At 42.1% G+C, this 16,085-nt stretch overlaps 1 protein-coding gene and 1 long non-coding RNA gene across 8 annotated transcripts in view; both read left to right on the top strand.

Annotated features, from left to right (window-relative positions):
- The window catches only part of DLC1 (DLC1 Rho GTPase activating protein), a 344,822-nt gene extending 335,746 nt beyond the window's left edge, over positions 1-9,076 (top strand). For all 7 annotated transcript variants that reach the window (XM_032468641.1, XM_032468640.1, XM_032468642.1 and 4 more), the window contains 6 exons: positions 668-881; positions 2,338-2,452; positions 3,506-3,724; positions 4,495-4,712; positions 5,452-5,625; positions 6,400-9,076. In XM_032468641.1, the coding sequence (XP_032324532.1) occupies positions 668-881; positions 2,338-2,452; positions 3,506-3,724; positions 4,495-4,712; positions 5,452-5,625; positions 6,400-6,520 (1,061 nt within the window). In that variant the 3' untranslated portion in view covers positions 6,521-9,076. The remainder of the gene's footprint in view (positions 1-667; positions 882-2,337; positions 2,453-3,505; positions 3,725-4,494; positions 4,713-5,451; positions 5,626-6,399) is intronic.
- Positions 9,077-10,543: 1,467 nt separating this feature from the next.
- Positions 10,544-14,330, top strand: LOC116659994. The gene is made up of 3 exons (XR_004315347.1): positions 10,544-10,766; positions 12,108-12,228; positions 13,230-14,330. It is a non-coding gene; the product is annotated as an uncharacterized LOC116659994 (long non-coding RNA).
- The last annotated feature ends 1,755 nt before the right edge of the window (positions 14,331-16,085 follow it).

The following is a 16,085-nucleotide window of genomic DNA, read 5'->3' as shown; positions in this document are numbered from 1 at the left end:
TATTATTTATATTATGTGTATTTTATGGGTTTATTTCTCAAGTATGTATTTTTATAGTAGCCTTTCAGTAGGCTTTCTAAGACTTAAAGAAATTACTGGTTAAAGATATCTGTTGTTTAAATAAAATATTTTAGGATCTTCCTTTTTCCCATGTTAAGAATGAGCACATCAATTAAAATTAGGAGAGTCCCCAGGGATACTGAACATTTTATCGTCAAGGCAAAGAAATCTCAGTTCTCATCCTCTTGTCTGTATCTTTGATAAGACTTCTCACTGAAACTAAACCAAAGCATAAGTGTAAACTGTGTTCAATAATTGAAAATGGTAAACTAGGAGTTTTGAAGAAGTACTTAGAAAAGAAAAAAACGTTCTGTAGACTAGAGAAGAGAGCAGGCATCATCTGGAGTTGAACTCTGAGGTGGACTTAGGAGTATATTGGCAACATGGGTGTTTAAAAATTTTAACTCCTCCACAGGCAGGAAATACTTGAGGGTAGTGACGCTGGTGGCAATCCCTAATTTCTTCCCTGTTAATCTCAAGTACACTTTCTGCAAGTGCTTGTTCAGTGCTGGGCTGAAGTCTTTGATGCTGTTTGCTTTGGGACACTTGCTTGCAAATGTCTGTGGAAAATCACTGGGTTGATGGGGGAACCGCTGGTGTCGTGCAGACGTGCCCAAGGACCAGCGCCTCCCGGCGATCAAGGCCGCCATCATGCTCCTGCCTGATGAGAACCGAGAGGTCCTGCAGACGCTGCTTTATTTCCTGAGCGATGTCACCGCAGCTGTCAAGGAGAACCAGATGACTCCTACCAACCTGGCCGTGTGCTTGGCGCCTTCGCTCTTCCACCTCAACACCCTAAAGAGGGAGAATTCCTCTCCAAGGTACAGCCCATGGGGCGCTCGGGCTCCATTCTTGGACAGAGGCAGCCTCCTTCCTTCTAGGGCTGTCCCTGGCTCGGGCATGTCCTTCTATGGCGTATTTGAATGCAGCAGAAGGGAGTCTGACCCCCTTCCTTCACCACCCACATTCCTGCCCTGGGCTTCCCCCTTTCTTCTCAGCCCTGGGGACTTCCCTGACAGTCTAGTTCCAGCCGCATTTCGAGAGAGATGAGCCTTCCTGCTTTGCCAGGCAGATGTTTCCCCGACCCCCAGTGCCCTCTGTAACACTGTCCTCATACCCTCTGCCAGCAGAGTCCTGAGGATTTACTGACCTCAAAAACTGGGTGGGGGGCAAGAGCCCTGCCACCTTGGCTTCTTCAGTAGACCCAAGCTGCCGGCCGTGTGGGAAGTGGAAAGCACCTGGGTCTAAGAGAACTAAGGATCACGTTGAGCCTCCAAGTTAGGACCCAGCCTCTCCAGTTGTTGCGTGGTTTCTCCTTAGGTGTAGACAAGATGGGAGCGACTGTAGAAGACAGGGAATCTGGAAAATAACAGAGGCTGAGATTTGCTCAGCACTGATTCTGTCCCTGCACCTTGATTATCTCATTTAATGCTTATAACAATCATAGGAGGTGAAGCGACTCTCAGTACCTATTTTACACCTGAGGCCAGTAAGACTGGGGGCAGGGCACCTAGTTAAGTCACTTGCCTCTGTGTGGTGGGAGAAAATGGCAGAGCCGCTAGCGCTTCTTGCCTATTTGAGGATTTCACGTAAAGGCCTCATGGTCGAGTGTGTGAGAAAGGAGTCACTGACTCCCTCCTCCCAGATTCATCCCTCTGATCCTTTTCCTCAGCTCTAGGGGAGCTTGACAAATGTTTCTCATCAGCTACAGGCACGGGTAACCCGTCGGTCGTGCTAGTTGCTTTGATTCTGAAAGCCACACCATGCTTAATTAGCTAGTTCTAACGGTTGACCGGGGCATTCCAGCGTTAATGGGATAGAGAACTAGAGGTGAGCAGGAGAGATCAGATAAGATTAAGACAAAATCTCTAGGAAACAATGGACTTTTCTCTCACCAACAGGAGGGGCTCCAGTCTATTTAAACTGGAGAGAACATTGATTCTGTTTACCCCAATGACCCATGCCTCCCACCCACACACCTCTTGAAGCTGCTTTTCCTTCTCCCTGCAACGCATACGTAGATCTTACATGCTTCCCTGTTTCACGTGATGGCTTTAAATAGCCTGGATTTCATCAGAAACTGTTTCGTATATTTTGTGCGTGGTAGATACAACTGAGAAATTCTAGTGACCAGATTAAAGCTCTCCCGAACCACTTAATGCCACATGGGCTCCAGTGAAATAGTCTTTTTGTCTACTTTAGTTTTCTTCGAATCACACATTGATTAAAAATTGACAAATGTTTAAATCTTTCCCCTCCCTTATTTCTTCTGCCTAGGGTAATGCAAAGAAAACAAAGTCTGGGCAAACCAGATCAGAAAGATTTGAATGAAAACCTCGCTGCCACTCAAGGGCTAGCCCATATGATTGCTGAGTGCAAGAAGCTTTTTCAGGTAAGGAGACAGGAAGTTTTGTTGTTTGTTAAGGATAATGTCAATAGGAACAAAATCTTAGGCACATACTTGTTCACATCTTAACCAAAAGATCTTTTCCACAGCTGGAGATTATATACGTAGCCTGAGAATGTTATTTATTTATTTTGTAATGTATAAGCTCGTTAGAGTTAATATGTTTAATGAAATTGCCTACCTCCATACCCCTTTACTTACAAAGGAAAAGCAACAGATGATGATATATCTAAAGTGCAGCCACTATGGAAAACAGTATGGAGGTTCCTCAAAGAACCAAAAACAGAACTAACTTATAATCCAACAGTTCCACTCCTGGGTATATATCCAAAGAAAACAAAAACTAATTCAAAAAGATACATGCACCCCAATGTTCATAGCAGCATCATTTACAATAGCCAAGATATGGAAGCAACCTAAGTATTCATCAAAAAATGAATGGATAAAGAAGATGTCTGTGCGTATATACATATATATATATACACATACACACACATACATACACACACACGTACAATGAAATACTACTCAGCCATAAAAAAGAATGTAATTTTTCCATTTGCAACAACATGGATAGACCTGGAGGGTATTTTGCTTAGTGAAATAACTCAGACAGAGAAAGACAAATACTGTATGTTATTACTTATCTGTGGAATGTAAATAAAAGAGAAGAATGAATATAACAAAACAAACAGACTCACAGGTATAGAGGACAAACAAGTGGAAGGGGATAAGGAAGTACAAACTACTGTGTATTAAATACATAAGCTATAGAATATATTGTACAACATGGGGAATATAGCCAAATATTTTATAATGACTTTAAATGGAGAATAATCTCTAAAATTTTTGGATCACCATGCTGTACACCTGAAACTATTCTAATATTGTAAATCAACTAACTACCCCTCCATCTGCTGGAAACGGGGTGAGGGTTGGACTGCTGGCACTGCATTGAGGGTCCAGCCCATTATTTCTGCCCTTCCGCTTCCACTCACGAGCATCAGACCTCCTTTATGTCTCTCGTGTCCCTCCCAGGTTCCTGAGGAAATGAGCCGATGTCGAAATTCCTACACCGAACAGGAGCTGAAGCCCCTCACCCTAGAAGCGTTAGGACGCCTTTGTAATGACGAGTCCGCCAACTACCAACACTTCCTCCAGGACTGTGTGGACAGCCTGTTTAAAGAGGTCAAAGAGAAGTTCAAAGGCTGGGTGAGCTGCTCCACATCTGAGCAGGCTGAGCTGTCCTATAAGAAGGTGAGTCTCCTCCCTCTTGTCAGCCACTGGAGTTCGGGTGCTCAGGACTTGGGCTCAGCAGAGACAAGACAGTTCTCCATGGAGATCTGTCATCCGCTCCCTTCCCTGTAGAGCTGGGCAGCCAGGTGACTCATTCCCCCTGTGAGAGTAAAAACCAGTCCCATGAGGAATACTACTCACTGAAGACTTGTCAGAGGACTCAGACTATCTACTGAAATCCTTCGGCTCCACAGAATTCCCTGGAATGTTTCGCTAATGGTTTTGGGCCTTCAGGCATTTTATGACCTGCTTAGACAGTGCCATCACTTGATCAGAATCCCTGTGCATCTCCTCTGTTCTCAGTCACTGCTCCTGGCCCTCTAATGAGCAGGGAGTAGTGAGGGAGAAAGTAACTTGAAAGCCTCCTGAGGGCAGAGGTATCTTATGCGGCTCAGCACAATGGCCCACGGAGGTATTTGTGGATTTGTCTCTGCTACCTTGAAAAGCAAGAAAACAGTGAGAGTGGTCTGGGTGGCCATGCAGGCTGGGGGTGTGCAAATAAATCTTACTTTTATTACATTGACCCTAATATGGGTCCCAGGAAAACAGATGTAATGGAGGTGACTCCAGCAATTATGTTTGCTTTCTGGCCCGACCTTGAATATACTTGGGGACAGCAGCCTAGTAAAGCCATCGGTAAACATAGGACCATGTACCCAGATAGCACTTTGCCTTCAGAGTCTCAGTGTGTGTGAAATGCCTTAGCGCTGAAAAGTGCATCCTCTTTTCAGGTGAGTGAAGGACCACCTCTCAGGCTTTGGAGGGCAACCATTGAAGTCCCTGCGACGCCTGAGGAAATCTTAAAGCGTCTACTTAAAGAACAGCATGTCTGGGACCTAGACTTGTTGGATTCGAAAGTGATTGAGGTCCTCGACAGCCACACCGACATTTACCAGCATGTCCAAAACAGCATGGCGCCCCAGCCTGCTCGGGACTATGTTGTTTTGAGGTGAGAGCTTCCAGATGAACTTTTGTGGAGGGATGAGCCTGTATGTCACTGAATGTCACGAGAGGGTAAAATTATTTAAAATAGAACATATGCTTCCAAATATGGAAAATATATCTGCATTAATTCCAGCAGTGTGTCCATCCTTGAAAATGGTTTGAACTCTTTAGGAACGGAGCCCAGAAAGAGAGGCACATTCCGTTGACTGTGCTCAGTGGTAGCAGATTTTTGCCCCATTAGGATAGATTTTCTCATTAGAAACAGCTAGTGAAAACATAAGCCAGGAAGTAACATTTGGGTCCCAAGTAAGCTGTGGTTAAAGCTGGTTTATAAGCACTTCATAAATTCTCCGAAGACATGATTGAAAGAGGAATTCCAAAAATCTTTGAGGAAATGTCACATCATTAAGTCCAGAACTTCTCCAACAGAGGAACATTCATTTGGATGTCCGTGTTCTAATTCATCTGTGAAATACAAAAAGGGTTTTCAGACCCACTTCAGATTGGTTGTCTTTCAAAGAACTGACTGTGTGAGCTTATCTACCTGCTGCAGAAGGGGCTCTGTCCAGAGTCATTCATTCAGGAGTCCCTGCACAGTCGTTCAAGGATGCCATCCATCCAGAGCTGGGTCACAGGGTGGCCCCCAAGTCTGCCCTTGAGCTATATCCTCTAACAGTGAGGCCCCGTTTTCAGCTTGGCTTCCAGGAAGCTCCATTTTTCCCACTCTCATTTTGTGTCTACAGGACATGGAGGACTAACTTACCCAAAGGAGCGTGTGCCCTTTTACTCACCTCCGTGGATCACGACCGGGCACCAGTGGTGGGAGTGAGGGTCAACGTGCTCCTGTCCAGGTATCTGATTGAGCCCTGCGGGTCAGGGAAATCCAAACTCACCTACATGTGCAGAGCTGACTTAAGGTACGTTTTGATGCTGCTTTTTTTTTTGATGTGGTGAGTGAGGGGCATAAAGAAGATTCAGACTTTTTCTCTAATGGCTTAAATGAAGACATCATTGCATCTTGGATGCTCCATGAAGAGTGGTCCTTATAAAGTAACTCCTTCATGTTTCTTGGTCTTCTGGGTGCCACTTCCTAATTCCCAGCCCTTAGAGAATGTGGTACTAAAGCAATGTGGAGATGATGGTTCTGCCACGAATTTAAAGCCACAGGAAATGCGAGATTGAACTAGCAAGCAGATGTTTCTCATTTTATATTCAAAGGTGTTTGAATAATATGACATGGCATTGTAGTAATTAATTAGATCTATACTCTGTGCCGTAGATCAATGTGAATTCTTATCAGAAAATTAAGAAAATGAAGCAATGCCAAAAAGAAAAAAAAATGAACCTCTAAAAACTTCCCAAAGTGGTGCTCATGTTAAATAAATTCTCACTTGAAGTCTTTACATCTCAGTACTTCTTCAAGTGCCTGTGTGATCTGTTTTTGGTTTAGATTCCAAAGCTTTCTTGAACAGTTTCACTCAATATCTGCACTCGGTATGTTGTTCCTTGGGAAACCTCTGGTTCCAAGAGTGTAATGAAGGTGCCAGGAGGATACCTTGGAGTAATAAGAGTAATCTTTACATGCACATTGTGTTGATCAAGAAATAGAAGTGTATTCAGAACTCCCTTCTGCTGGTTTAGGGTTTTCCAACTTGAATAATATTTCCATGTTTCCTTTCTGTCTGCTGTAGGGGCCACATGCCAGAGTGGTACACGAAATCTTTTGGACATCTGTGTGCAGCTGAAGTTGTAAAGATCCGAGACTCCTTCAGTAATCAGAATGCTGAAACCAAAGACACCAAATCCAGGTGATTCCTGCAGCAAAAGCAACTGTGTCCATTATCTGGGTGTTTGTTTCTAGAACCCTTGCCCATCCTTGGAAGACTGGGTTCTGTGTCTAATCCTGAAACAAAACTACAAGTTGGAGTATAGGAATTGACTATAGCAATTTGATACATTTTTAAAGCTGCTTCCTGTTTGTTTAAGGTCTGTATTATGGACCTTGACTGGAATATATGACTGTGCAAAAAAATGTATTCTTATTCGAATTGCTTCTGAGAAGCAAAACTCTATAAATACGTTAGGGAAGGTCGTGAAGAGACTTCACTCTCTTGTGATGTCGGTTTATGTGTCCGTGTACCTATGTCATTTTATTTGCAGTGTGTTGAGGGCTGGTGTATCCACTGGAATAGTTGGTACTCTTTGACATGTTTTCTCACTGAGAAGAGCAAAGAAAGGTTTGCACAGAGGAGTGTGTGTATGTGTGTTTGGTGCTGGTTGAATGGCGTAGATGTGGAAGTTGGGACGCAGTGTCTGGCACACTGAGACACCTCCAAGAAGGATCTTGATGCATCAGGTTCAGTTTAACCTGGAATAGCTGACTACCCATGGAATCATCCAGAAAGGGAACCCATTTGAGGTGTTGGACAACCTACCCTTGTCTTTTTTTTTTTTTTTTAACCTGAGCAAGTAAACATTTCTTCTCCACCAACCTCTTCTTTACTTTAAAAGTAATTATAATAAATTTACTCAGATAGCCCATTTCAAATGCAGTTTGTCTCTAGACCTCATTGCAAAGAGTGAGGTCGTTTTTATCCAGTATAGGTGAATTCAGGGATGAAAACTCCCTCTTGCTAGCTCCAATGCAGTTTTTGGTTTTGGGGTTTTTGTTTTGTTTTGTTTTGTTTTGTTTTTAAGTTGAGATGTAACAAAAAATGAACACTCTAACATCTACTCCTGATTCAGGCATCAAAACTTTTTACTTGTCTGCAAATTCTTTGCATTTCCGTGTTTATAACAGAAACTCTTTAAGGCACTGTGTATGGGAACACAGGAAGCTATGTCCCAAGGAAGTCCTTGTAAATTTAGTCCAGCCACAAAGGTTGTCTGTTGCTGTTATGGTTATTAACAGCATTTTTTCAAAGCTGCATATGTTTATTAACTGGGTTTGTCCTTACCAGCAAATAGGGTTTCTTTTTTTGTTTGTTTTGTTTTTCCTACGTTTCTTTTTCTTCTCCTTTATGATGCCCTTAGAATATATTTTAGTAGTAATGGGAAGTAGTAATTGCAGTAAAAAACAAACAAACAAACAAACAAAAACACCAGTGCAGATTTTTTGCAAGGGTGGTCGTTATACAGGTTTTTCTGTAATGGTAAAGGTTGGCTCAAAAGACAGTATTAGTGAATTTATTTTATGTGGGTCAAAAGTGAATAATGTATGAATGAGAGTTGTAAGAAGGATTTTTATTTTGTTATAACATAATTTAGTTACCATTGTCAGTGTTATTTCAGAGATTCCTTGAAGAATTTGGGGGCAGGGGACAGATCAGAGTTTAATTTTGAGTATTTTGGATATTAGTGTTCCTCGTGAAGATATACTTGTATATTCAATTTTAAAGCCTTTCAAATCTGTAAGATTGTATGTTGTATATACCATTCTATTAAGAAACATGTACACCTGTCCACTGTGCTTTCCAACATAGATAAAGCATGATAAAGATTATTATTTAAAATATACTTGTATTTATACCTCAGATATTCTTTTGGATTTTGTACCTCAAGGCTTTTTTTTTTTTTTTGGGGGGGGTTTTTTGTTTTGTTTTGTTTTTTTTGTTTTTGGGTTTTTGTTTTTGTTTTTGTTTTTTGCTAATGTAAGTACACTTTATATGAATACAGTCTAAGTGAGAAAAAAGTAAATAAAAGAAGAGGTTTATAACTTGCTCTATATCTGTACAGAATATAATCAATACGTGCACTATTAAATGTCTAAAGTAAGGGAAACGTCTAGCCTGCTTTCCGTTGTATCGCATCTCACTCCCACCCTCAAAACCACAGATGGCAAGTCATACCATTGTAGCATCAACTGAAATGAAAACACAGATTTGCTGCAGGAAAAATCAGACTGCAAATCATTCCAAGGCCAAACTGCAACTGAGCCACTCACTAACAAACAGGAAACCCTGGTGAAGGTTCAGGAAGCACGGAGATGCTCTCCAAACAAAGGTCTCGAGGAAACGATGCTGAGAAAGTTACAAGAATAAGCAACAGCAACTGAAAGATGCTCATAAGCAAAGCCAAGGTCACCGATTAATTCCAGAAAAGGTCTCTTTCCCACTGTGTGGCTTTCCTGTTGAAAGGATTCCTTACATATTTGGCCCGAGGAGAATTTGAAGGATGTGAACATTTTCAAGAACTCTGCTTTAAGCCACCTAAAGTGATACCGCCACAATTTACTAATTGTGACTAATTGCCCAGGTTGTAAGCTCTCTGAGAGCAGGGCTCTGATACGCGTCTTCATCATCCCCTACAGCAGCTTTCAGTGTTTTGTACTTGTAGGCACCTAATAAATTTATTATTTGCCAAATGGAATGGATTGAATTTGCCTCTGTTATTTGAAAAGGGGGAGAATCTAGGCTGCCGTCTGTCCGAAGCCCTCACTGTGGCTCATCAGTGCCTGTTTTGAGATGGCAGAGACAGGACTGAGTGAAACCTAGTAAAGTCCTAAGGTTCAAACGGGTGAAGATGACATAGATGCCGTGGATTCTAAATTAGAGAGTTCTTTCTGATGGAATTTTAACCAGTCTCATTTCTCGGAGACAATGTGATATGGATCTTAGGTCTGATTTTGACAAATATTCGCTCTGGGCATAGTAAAGCGGAAAAATCAACCTCGTTGTATAAGGTTTTAAAAAGATGCACAGAGACCAAAGGTTTTCTTATCTGCCTCTGCCTCCAGTCCTGGTTTCCTCAGAGCCATAAGAAAATAAAGGATCAAAATGTCTTGGGCCTGAAATATCTAATACTCTAGTTGTGTGAACAGCTCTGGAGTCGGGAGGTACTAATAGGTTACAAGCTGGTCACCAGGGTAGAAGAGGCACTCTCATGGGCACCCCCCACCCCAGGTCGATTCAGATTGCTTTTGTCGCCACCCATTTTCTTATTCACCTCACGAGGTCGTTATGCCAACACCTACTGTTTGTGGAGTTTCCACATTGCTCAGTGCTGAAGACACTGCAATCCTCCAAATCTCTCCTGGATATTCAAATAGAAATGATAATGCCACGTGGCATCCTGCCGACCGATGTATGGATGGAATAACTTGGAAAACTCTGACAAAATTACACAGGTTCTTAATTGATTTTTTTTTTCAGGGCTGAGGGAAACAGGTGAGATTTGGGGGAAGTAAAATCTGAAGAAAAACTGTGGAAGATAATCTAAATTGGTGCTTTTCCAACATTGCTAGTATATGTGTGTGTGTGTGTGTGTGTGTGTGCACGCAGCAGGAGACAAGCTTTAGAGAGCTGTGTGAGATTTTATAGCTACGTTCATGGGTCTTTATGCCACTTTTGCCCACTTTTGTAAAATCCTCACACATACCCCACGAAGTGCAGGTATTATCATAAGGGGAGGCTATGACTTTGTGACAACTTAAGGTACCCAGGGCCACAAAAAGGAGCTAAAATGCCAGCCCAGTTCCACTAGCCCAGACCACCTCCCCATCTGCTGATCTCTCCCTAATGCAGAGGTAGATTTCTTATAGTTAGAGCCAGTCCACATCGCTTCAGCATCAGAATTGGGAAGAACACTAGAAAAATGAAGGTCCATAGCAAAATAACCACGTTAAAGTCTCCAAGAAATTATTCCATCATCCCATTACTGAGATGGTTAAGGAGAAATGAAGTAAGTCAAGATAAATGTGAGGCAGCAGCTTTGTTTCAGGTTAACGGTTGACAGAATTTGCAGTTCTGCTTGCAGATTGAATACCTGGTTGGAAGTGTACCAAGACTCCCGCCTGCCCAGGAGACAGAGCCTGCTGCTCTGCATTTGCAAGTGAGGAAGCATGAGAAGTGTGGTCTGACTGCAGCCCATCCGAGCCCTCGGATCATGGGCACCAGGGAAACACCGCCTTACAGGCTTCTCACCCTGCAGCCCAGGAGCGGGGCCCCGGTCCTGTGACTCTCTGCACTACGTCATGATGTCCTTTGCACCACACAAGATAAGCGTGAAGTGCAACTGACATATTTGTGAAGGTGCTATGAAAAGCAAGAGCTTTTCAAAGGTAAAGGAGCATTCACAAAAGCAAAGTAGAACTTAGCCCAAATGTTCTACCTCACCTGCCTGTTGAAGCATACATGAATGATTATAAAGCAGAAATCCTGAACAGTGAGATCACGGCATGCATGTCATCTTGGTGTTCCATCAGGGTGAAATTTGCCTAAGGAATTTAAATTCCATTTGCCTAAAGAATGCAAATTACAAAAAACCTCTAAGAGCCTATGGCAAAGAAAGCTCAGGTAGGTCTGTGCAGTTGCAATGAATTTGGGCCCGTTCTCCAGGGGATGATCAGTCCTTTGCAGGCTGGGAGTTTGCTAAATCATGTTGGCAGCTGTAGCCCGAAGTAATTACCCTCCTATGTACACACAGTTCTCTTTAGAGCAGTCAGTCAGCCTGTCTAGACCCAAGGCTGTGTTGATACCTATAGTATAAACACCTCTTTGGAGAGATTTTCATCTCATTGGACTTAAAAAAGTGAGTTGTGGGCCAAAAATGTTACTCCTTGTAAGGGATTTTCATTTCTTTATTTCTTTTTCCTATCAAGACAAAAGCATGTGAAAAGCAAAGCCTTACTCTTTTTATGTTCATCATTCACCATGATTTGATAATGTTCCCACAAAAATAGTGACTTGTTCCCATCAAAATAGTCTGATTCCTAAGGAAATTGTTTCAGAAAGGTTGGCAGGTTACAGGTACTTGAAAAGTACAAATGTGTTTGGCTCAAATCTGAGTGGACTTGCTGTTGAGCTGCCATTTATTGAGCATAATAACATGCTAGGTACTGAAATGTATGCTTCATTCAATTAATATTACATTTAAATTTCATAGCAGTCCTTTGAAGGAGCCCTTACTAGCCTCATTTTATACATGAAAAAGTTCAAAGATGTTAAGGATGCTTAAAGAAATAAAGTAGCTCTATAATATTTGGAAAAGGACTCCAGAAATTCTAGAGCAGCACTGTACAACAGAATATTCTGCCATGGAAATGTTCCATCTCTGTGCTAATAGCATAGCCACTAGTGCATGTGGCTGTTGTTGAAATGTGGCTGAAGTGAGAATCTGAATGTTTAATTTTAGTTAATTTTTATTAAGTTAAATTTGAATAGTTTCATATAGCTTGTGGCTACTGGACTGGACAGTGTAAGTTTTATTTCAAAGATCTGAGAATAATTCCAAGCAATCCAATTCTGATCTCTCCCTCTTTCACCCATAATAATCCTCTAAAAGAAAGAAAGAGGAAGGAAGAAAGAAAGAAAGAGAGAGAGAAAGAGGAAAGAGGGAAGAAGGGGAAAAAGGAAAAGAAATATAATAACTATTTGTAAAAATCTAACTGGCCACATTTTAGGTCAGATAATGCCCACTCAGCATTCCACCAGCCGCAAGACTGAAACTGTCTGCTCCAGCCCATGGCCAGCTCCTGCATTTCTCAGGCTTGAGTTGGATGACCTCTTTTCTTTGCTGCTAAGGTATGTGTATATCTCCAAGCCAAAGATAAAGCTGTAGCAGATCTGAAAGAGCGCTTCGTAATTCAGAATATTCTCCTTGGCTTGCTGCCGGCAACGGCATCCTCACAGGTGCTGCTGTTTCAACAACCACAGTGGTCCCTTTGTGGTCTGTGCCCATCCCCTGAGTTTCCTTCTCTGCTGTCCAGGCTTTTTCACATGTTGGTGAGACTAGCTACCAGGCAGCAGCTGTCAGAGCCCAGGGTATGCGTCAATGATAGGCGTCAGGTGTCTGAACCCAAAAGTCAGTGGTTAACAACTCTAAGATAAAGACGTATCTTCAACAGTGGGTTCTAACTTTTTCCTTCCAAGGACTTTTCATTATTTCTTTTTTTTAATAAATTAATTTTTTAAATTGAAGTATAATTGATTTACAGTGTTGTGTTAGTTTCAGGTGTACAGCAAAGTGATTTGGTTATGCATATATATATATTTATATTCTTTTTCAGATTCCTTTGCATTATAGCTTATTACAAGATACTGAATATAGTTCACTGTGCTACACAGTAGGACCTTGTTATATTTTTTAACATGTTCCACTCTTTTTCAAAGTTTATAGTATTAAACAATATAGCTTACTAAGAAGTAATGTTTTTTCTTATTTTCAACATAGATACGTATTATTTAAAGCTGCTAATCAAGTCTAGAAGCGTCTTAGAAATAAGTGTGAAATAACTTTAATTGGCACAGGATTTGAGAGGTCTTTTTCTTTCTTTTTTTTTTTTTCATGAAAAATAGCTTAGAAAAGCTGCTAAAACTAAAGACCGTCCAAGGCCATTGACTCCCCCTCAGTCATCAGTCCTTAGCTGAGTGATGGTTCTGAGCACAGCTCAGATCATTAATCAAGGAAATGACGGATTTAATGTCATGCCCCAGAGAAACTAGTTTTCTTGACTTCTAGGGCCGGCTGATAGGATGTATTTCTTTCCAATAACAAAGATAAGGCAAGCTCTATTTTGTTGCAGCATTTTAAAATGTAAAAACACGAATAGATCATTAACGTCATTCCGAGAAAGCAGGAAATGAAGAGTTCACACAGCCTGCAAAGCAAGAAGCGATCTGAAGCCCCCCGGGAACATGCAGAATGTGGCAAGATCTCAACGAGCTAAAGAGTATGAACCAGAGTACTGAAAATGGGATATGCTTTCCTGACACGTGCAAAAAGGAAAGAAGATACATTTCCAGAAGCAAAGCAACTTGACTGGTAAGGTAAGGTATAACTGTTTCTTTGTTTTTAGCCAACCTAATATGTAAACACTCTTGGGTGAGCTGAATCTTCCCCACGGTCCCACCCGTGAAAGAACCAACAGCAGCATCCAGAACTCCCCTTTCCAATGACTTCAGTGGAGAGTTCAGCCTGACATCAAAGGACCAGAGGCTATTTAAATTTCAGGATTGCATTTTTGGCATTTTTTAAAACAATTTCATAACAAAGCGGACCTAACAGAATAAGAAAGCAGTTTTCAAGACTGATATCTCCTTCTATTTGCTTTTGTCCACCTTCTGGTGTTCTCTGATCCTAAACCCATTCAAGAAGAGTACAAATTTGGCAAGAAAAGTACAAACAGAGATAAAATCAGGAAGTACAAGGGATAGTGCCTCCCAACAAACCCTCATTTAAGCAACAAAAGAAACAGTCCAGGGAAGAAGCAAACAAAAGAAGGACCAGGGCAGGGTTTCTAGTGACTGAAATACACTCACCAAAGTTCTGCAGTCTAGACCACCCCTCCTGCAATTACCTCCATGTTGGGAGACACCCAAAGAGCCAGACTCTTTCTTATATTGCCAAAGGAAATGCCACTTAGTATTTCAATTTTCACACTAACTCCTCGGCCTCCTCCTGTTCTCTCCTCTTGATGTATGGATTCCCCTCACTCTGCTACTGCTCCTTCACACGAATGCCTCCCCTCTCCTGTGACTTTTCTCTCCTCACTCCTGCCAACCAGCTTTACTCCAGGGCCCTCCCCACGAGGACAACTCCCTCTGTCTCCCCTCAGTCTGTCCCTCTTCATCTCTTTTCATCTCTCACATCTTCCTAGGCCTCCTCTTCCCACTGCATCCCTCCCCGCCCCCCAAAAAAAATCCCACTATAAAAACAAAACATTTTTAAAATAGTTTTTTAGGCTTTTTTAGTTTGCAAAGCAGAAGGGTCACTTTGTATTTATCTTGCTTCTATTAATTTACAGGTACTCAGCCTATCTCCGCTAGGTAGGCTAAGGAATTCTTTATCCATTGTCCTCTTGGGCAAGGACAGCTATCTAAAAGTTGTCATGGAGGGAACATTATGGGAGGTGGGAAGGCACTGGGGAGAGAATTAATGGTCCGGATGGGTAAAGGAGACAGGCACAGTGGAGAGTCAGAGATAGCAGATCTGGGCAAAGTTTTAAGTTCAGGGACACATGTGCATAGGCTTGGAGGCAAAGAAAATTGGCCAATGGAGAGGGCAGGGTTGCAGAGAGTGTCAGAGTCCCTCTGTGATGGGGAAAGAAGGAGCTCACCGGAGAAAGGGTGGCTTTAAACAAGAAAGAAGGATGCTCTCCTCTGGGACAGCAAGGAATGACAGGCTGATAAAGGATCTTGGTCAACCAGAGCCTCGGGCCGTGGGGTCAGAGAATGCTGAACTGGATGGAACTTTCGAGATAACTGAATCCCAGCATCTGATTTTCCAGAAGTGGAAGCAGGGTCAGCGAGGCCATGAGTGCCCTGAGGTTTCAAACTGCAGCAGCCAATGGGCTGGAAGTCCCATTAGGGTGATAGCAGTCACCTGGAGGGGCTTAAGTTTCTTGCTCCAGCATACATGAATGCTTCAGTGACAGCCATTTCTCCTCAAGTTTACCTCTGTCGAGGTGCTTTGGTGTAACTTCCATCCACCCCTCTGACTCTTCTAGGGCTGGACCCTCTTCACTGTCACTGTCAGCCAGGAGTGTCATTTCCACTTTCTCCATCATTATTCCCTAGAACTGTGAGTAGCATGAAAAATTGCTCATTTAAGCAGGTAGGTCTGCACAAGTCTAGAGTTTCCATGTATTATCTTATTTAATCCTCACTGCAAACCTGTAAGGTTGGGAAGCGTTATTATCCCATTTTACAGATGAGGAAAACAAATCACAGCTAGGATAAACTGCCAGGGTTCCCATCAGATAAATCACAGACAGCATTTAGGACAGAGCCCGGCACGTGATAAGCACTCAAAGTCTGTTAGCTGTTGTTATTTTTATTATTTTATGTAGCAGGTTGGAGCACAGACTCTGGACAGTCTCAGAGGTCAAAGCATCATTGACACTAAGGCTGTGATCCTAGGGAAATTGTTACTAAACCTCAGTTTTCATATCTGTAAAATGGACATAATAATAGTAAAGAAATTTGAATCAGGCCCAACTCATAGTAAGTACTAAGTATCATAACTTCTAAATGTCTGTTTCTTATTCTTTCATAGTTTAGACCTGTGCCTAAACTATACATACTCATAAGATTAATATTAATTAACATTTATGCCATCCAAGCTTGAGTGGTCAGACCCCATGAGCAAAGAGGTGCAGACCTGACAGCTTTGTTTCCTTTGGGGGTTCCTGGAATTCAGCAGCATTAGTCCTCCATGTTTACTTGGTTATTCAGTCGACAGACATTTGTTAAATATACTAGGGACCAACAGAGGAATGCTACAGAAGTGTAAGTCACCCTGCTTGACTCAGAAGTGTTTATAGTCTTTTCAAGGGGACAGAGAAGTCATTTCACTAAAATGTGCCAGAGGGACACTCCACCCAGAAGCCCAGAGAAGGAGGTGGCAGCTCAGCTGGGTGCTGAAGGGTGAAACGGAGGGA

This window comes from Camelus ferus, chromosome 26, assembly GCF_009834535.1.
Source record: "Camelus ferus isolate YT-003-E chromosome 26, BCGSAC_Cfer_1.0, whole genome shotgun sequence".
Classification (NCBI taxonomy): Eukaryota; Metazoa; Chordata; class Mammalia; order Artiodactyla; family Camelidae; genus Camelus; species Camelus ferus.
The sequence above is the reverse complement of the archived record's forward strand: the minus strand, read 5'-3'. Positions and strand labels throughout refer to the sequence as shown.